At 34.5% G+C, this 6,260-nt stretch overlaps 1 protein-coding gene across 1 annotated transcript in view; it reads right to left on the minus strand.

Annotated features, from left to right (window-relative positions):
* The window catches only part of septin4a (septin 4a), a 28,153-nt gene extending 25,637 nt beyond the window's left edge, over window positions 1-2,516 (minus strand). Inside the window, 1 exon segment of the mRNA NM_001037379.2 lies at window positions 2,230-2,516. Within this exon segment, the coding sequence (NP_001032456.2) occupies window positions 2,230-2,250 (21 nt within the window). The 5' untranslated portion in view covers window positions 2,251-2,516.
* Window positions 2,517-6,260: the final 3,744 nt, after the last annotated feature.

Consider the following 6,260-nt stretch of genomic DNA (forward strand, 5'->3'; position numbering starts at 1 on the left):
GCTGTTAAGCATTCCAGTTTAAGGAAAATTAATTAAGAAGGATTGAATTGTACCAGCAGCTCTGACCTTCTTTAGCCACATCAGTGTCAAATATATAAATGACTAAGAAACAAAAGTATTTTGATGGGGAAAAAGTGTAGACTTTTTTAGTAAGATTAATTGACAATCTTCTCAATACACATTATTAATAGTTTTACTGGTCAGACCCCTTTTTCATGGAGGTGTATTGAAAATATTATCTGGGTATAGTAAATAGGTGGTCTGCAATTAAACAAAACATTAATTTATTGTTGTTCACCCCAAAAATCAGTTCTTTCTGCATCATATCTTTGTGTTCTTCATGAAAAACATGGAGAGATGAAGCAGAGAGCACCAGCTGCCTGTTTCTACACAATTAAAACTGAACAGGCACTTGGACTGTTTGGGTGAACTACATCCTTAACAAACTGTTGTTTTCTGACCTAAATACAAGCTTAATCAGAACAAAAGCGGTCCATCCCATTACCCAACAAAAAATGACCGAACAAAAATCAACAGGTTTAAAGGATTATGTGTCTTACACAATTTCTGAAAAGAACTGACAGTTATTAAGGAAAACATGCAGGAGTTCATACATATATATATATATATATATATATGTGTGTGTGTGTGTGTGTATATATATATATATATATATATATATATATATATATATATATATATATATATATATTTATATATATATATATATATATATATATATATATATATATATATATATATATATATATATATATATATATATATATAATATATATTAATATATACACACACACACATATATACACAAATATATATATATATATTTAGACTAAGAAAGGCTTAAAATTGTAATATATTACTTTTTTACCCAACACAGTTCATCTTAGGGATTATTTAGAGCTGCTTGATGCTGAAAATGAAATTGTAGTTTTTAAATTTAAACCACTGAGCACCACAAAAGAAAAATATGCAGGATTTGTCTCAAAAAACCTTAGATTATTTTGAGTGAAAATGAAACTAAATGAAAAGGGAGTCCCTTATCCTCCATATGTTCCGTACCCGTTTGAGTTTCTTTATTTGGTTTAACACAAAATATGATTTTTAAGAACGTGTTAAACATGCTAGCCATTGACCTCCATAGTATTTGACTTTTCTACAATGCATGCCAACGGCTGAACATTCTTCAAAATATCTTCTTTTGTTTTCAAAAGAACCACTTGAGTATGAGTAGCCTGGTGTTGGATTTTTCTTTTTTAGATGAACTACACCTTTAACATTTACATTTTGGATGACAAGAGAGAGAGTAAATAATGATTTACATAAATTTTCATTCTGAAACTGAACTAATAATGCTTTAAAAAGGAGAACACTAAACGTTTGCACTTCCAAACAACACCTCCCTCAATCTCTAATGCAAACAACGTGACCCGCATCAGGCTGTCAGCACTCATTAGTCCACACACATTAATACCCCACACTAATGCCCTGATCTCCAGTAAGAGGCTGGACAAGTGGGGGTCGAGAGTGAGTGTTTCAATCACAGTCAGTTTCGATGTTTCGTTACAACTAAACTAAACATTGATTTCTACCATCAACGAGAAGATGAAGTCATGCCATACCTCAGGATCTGGTGCCAATGGCAGTGTGTAAACAGAGAGAAGGAGACACATGGTCAAGATTTAAGATGAGTTGCTGTGTTTCTGACCTACATATGAAGAGTTCAGATGTAAAAACCTCTAGTGCCACCAGTATTTTTACTCAGGTCCATATGTTTATGTAGTTATTTCACTTTAAAATGGGACTAAAGGAATATCTTAATAGTGAAAATACTGATTGAGGTTTTACATTCGCAAATTCAGACTTACTCATTAATAGTGTCATTTCATAAAATAATTATTTACCAATTATAAATAGGGAAATCATATTAGCACCCAATAACTATAAAAGTACAACACTGTACCTTGTTTTAAAGTCAAACTTGAGATTTCAGATCTAATTTACAAAGCAGGATGGTAAACAAGGTCACGGGTTGTCATTGTTAAAAACCAACTTTACCTCAATAAAATACTGCTCCGACACACAAGAGCTTGAAAAAAAGCCGATTTTAGAACAACTGTTTTAGACGGCACTTGGAGATATTTGCATGAACTCTGCATGAAATGTACATAATTTACAAAACATATTGTTGTCATTTTCAAAACCCCTTACCGCGCTGCCTGTACATGGCATTCACGAAGCGGTTGGTGGTGGACGACAGGTGCTCCATGTTAGCGGAGGGAGTTCACATCCACCTGGTCAGTGCTGCTGATGTTTGGTTAAATTTCCGAGACAGATAGAGGTCAAATCTACGCAGTTATGTTAACGCAACTTTTTCTGACCCTCTAAACGTCCGGGATAAACGGAGGAAATCAAAGGTACAGCACGGACAGAGCAGTGCGATCTGACAAGCTCAAGTCAATCAGTGAGAGCTGCGCGTCGCGTTCACTTGCAGCGCTAGAAGCGTGTCTGTTGCGTCGCGCTCATAAATGAAAGCTTTGGATTGGTCGACGAGAAGCCGACGCCTGCATGACGATTAATAGTAGTGCGTTTAAAATATCAGTAGTTATCGATATGCTGATGCTTTCTGTGGCAAAATTTGTTTTTCATTTTGCAAAAATAAAAAGAATATAGCTTACGTCTACTGTTTCAAAAAGAACTGGTTAGTAAACCATATGCTGTTTTCTATTGGTCTAAGTTTATTCAAAATATTTATTGAAGAAGAGTTTGGGTATTATTACCTAATAAATATCTAATTACAAATAAAATCAAACAAATCTCAATTTACGAAGCTATATATATATATTACCCTGTTAAGCATTTTTAACCATATTTACTAACGACATATGGATGTTAATTGATCATTCTGTTTATTATACTCTATTAAAGTAGTTGGGTTAAAATTCCCAGACATATATCCCAACTATGGGTTATTATAGCACCTTCCCAACAATGGGTTATTTTAACCCAATGCATTGGGTTATAATGATTAAATGTTATTTTTGTCCATTCTGGTTTTACTATTGCTACTATTACCAGTACTACTATTAATTTTATAATTATGCCTGTGTAAAAAAATAAATAATATTGAAAATGCTTTTTTCCATTACATTTTATTTCCAGACACTTTTGTTAAAATAAATCAAGACTCACAAAGAAGAAACAGAACAAAGTACAGACTGTTATAAACTCAATATGGAGCAGAATATGGAGCTCTGTGTGCTGTAGCTGCAGCAGGCTTCACTCATTATCCACAATGTACAATGGATTTCAACCACATCCAAACGCTTCTAAAAGATGGTCTTGGATGGTGAAAGGGTATAAAAACACAACACAGAGAATTTGATAAATAACAACAATATTATTGCGTTAGAGCTTAGATAAACTTTATAATGCAAAAACAACATTAGGCATCGATAATACAGCTGTTTTGTGTCAGTTAAATCGGTTGACTGTTGAAATTCCAATTTTTAACCCCACTGGTTGAGTTATTGAACAAATAACCCAATAAAGGTTAAAAATAACCAAACAAACCACCAAATATTTAACTTAACTGGTTAAGTTATTAATAAATGATCTAAAAAAGGTCAAATGTTTAACTCAACCATTGAGTTAAATAAATACCTCAACGTTTTTATGACATTATCACTATTCAACACGTTTATGGATAAAGTCATCTAAATTTATAAAGGATAAAGGGCTGTCAAATTATGAACATGTCATTGTTGTATTCATGATAAGTAGTTATTCATTCATTCATTCATTTTCTTGTTGGCTTAGTCCCTTTATTAATCCGGGGTCTCATCTCTGGGAAACATCCACACACATTCACACACACACACACACTACGGACAATTTTAGCCTACCCAATTCACCTGTACCGCATGTCTTTGGACTGTGGGGGAAACCGGAGCACCCGGAGGAAACCCACGCGAACGCAGGGAGAACATGCAAACTCCACACAGAAACACCAACTGAACCAAGGCTCGACCCAGCGACCTTCTTGCTGTGAGGCGACAGCACTACCTACTGCGCCACTGCCTCGCCGATAAGTAGTTATGTTATCAATATTTTGATTACACTTAAAACATTTCATATCCATCATTTTGAATTCAGCAGTCAGAAACCTCTTTTTTTTCAATGATACTTAAAGAACTAGATATTTATATAAAATACCATTAAGAAGAGTCCAAAAAAAGCTGTTAAAACTGTATTTGTTTGACACATTTAAGTTGTTATGAGTTAACAAGGCCTAGCATATTTTTTTCTTTATCTGTTATTTTATTTTGTTCTGCCTATTTTTGTACCTTTATAAAACTCTGTTATTTTTTTATGTATTTTTTGTGTACACCTCTGGTCTTGTTTTGTATATGTCGTCCATGCATTAATAAAACAAAAGAAAAAATACTATAGGGTTGAAGATTTATTTATAATAACAGCGTTTCTGGGAAAGTGCGTATACAAACATGCTAAGCCAGCCGTATACTTGTTTTTTTATAAAGATTTTAAATCTGTACCTGGATATCTTCTTACATCCTGACTTTGTTTATTTTGTTTTTATCTATTTTCCTGTAATGTATATCATTTATTTAGTTTTGAAATGGGCTAATAACATACTTTTTATGTTTATTTATTTATTTTTTAAGAATCACTATCAAGAAATAACTTTCAAAGAAGTTGGATGATATTAAAACTCTCTGTGGCCTATTTCCTTATTTTAAAATTAAACTTACTGCATGCCCAGTTTTATGCTGTTTTGTTTATTGATCTAAAACTTTTCTCTGAGTCTCTTTGCATATCACTTGATACAAAGCTGTTAAAACTGATAGAGAGGTTTACATTGTGGTTATCTGCTGAAGATGACTATCTAACTGAGCTCGTTTGAAGATGCAGCATGTGTGTCTGGTTATATTGCCTCTGTAGGGAATGAACACTCTGGTTATGTGCATTTGTCGTGACATGGCCACAGCTGCCAGAGATCAGGCGGTGCTTACAATCTTTGAAACCAAATGAGACAGAGCAAATCAAATGGTTCCATCTTTGCCAACAGTTCCTGCCACAGGAGGGTGCCTACTCAGAGCTTCATGTAAAGGCCCAGACTAGAGCCAATCCCAAAGGCCATCTCTGGTGTCCAGTCTCCCATGCAGTCATCTGGCCTCCAAGTGCCCTGTTAGATCCTCCTAGGACATTTTCTTTAGTGTTATAAAAATAACGTACATGTAAAAGACTAATAAATTATTAATACTCATAAGCAGAATCATTAGTAGCAAATAAACAAAACTGGAATGAAATAAACTAAGAATTCTTCATACTAATATGGGATTAAATAGCATTTGGATAAATAAATCACCCAAAATAGGATTAAAATAAACAAACATTTCATTTAAATGAACAAATAACTCATTCATTCATTTATTTTCTTGTCGGCTTAGTCTCTTTATTAATCCGGGGTCGCCACAGCGGAATGAACCGCCAACTTATCCAGCAAGTTTTTACGCAGCAGATGCCCTTCCAGCCGCAACCCATCTCTGGGAAATGAACAAATAATTAATTTGATTAAAATAGTGTACATAACAATGGATTAAAGTAAACAAAAGTCTAAATAAATAGGTCTATAAATGCAGTACTGTAATGAGTATAATGTTATAATTTAACTGAGGCAATATTTCCCAAATAATACTTATTAATAATAATTAGGGCGACGCGGTGGTGCAGGTAGTACTATCACCTTACAGCAAGAAGGTCGCTGGGTCGAGCCTCGGCTCAGTTGGCGTTTCTGTGTGGAGTTTGCATGTTCTCCCTGCGTTTGTGTGGGTTTCCTCCGGGTGCTCCGGTTTCCCCTACAGTCCAAAGGCATGCGGTACAGGTGAATTGGGTAAGCTAAATTGTCCATAGTGTATGAGTGTGAAAGAGTGTGTGTGGATGTTTCCCAGAGATGGTTTGCGGCTGGAAGGGCATCCCCTGCGTAAAAACGTGCTGGATCAGTTGGCGGTTCATTCCGCTGGGGCGACCCCGGATTAATAAATGGACTAAGCCAAAAAGAAAATGAATGAATGAATGAATAAAACCCAGTTTATTTTCAGGGTTTCTACAGGTTATATGAAGTCAAATTGAAGACTCTTTAAGACCCTTTGAATTTAATAAATGCTTCCCCCGAAAAAAACAAAAAAACGAATGTAACTATTTATTAGTGACACTTCAAT

Source organism: Danio rerio, chromosome 21, assembly GCF_049306965.1.
Source record: "Danio rerio strain Tuebingen ecotype United States chromosome 21, GRCz12tu, whole genome shotgun sequence".
Classification (NCBI taxonomy): Eukaryota; Metazoa; Chordata; class Actinopteri; order Cypriniformes; family Danionidae; genus Danio; species Danio rerio.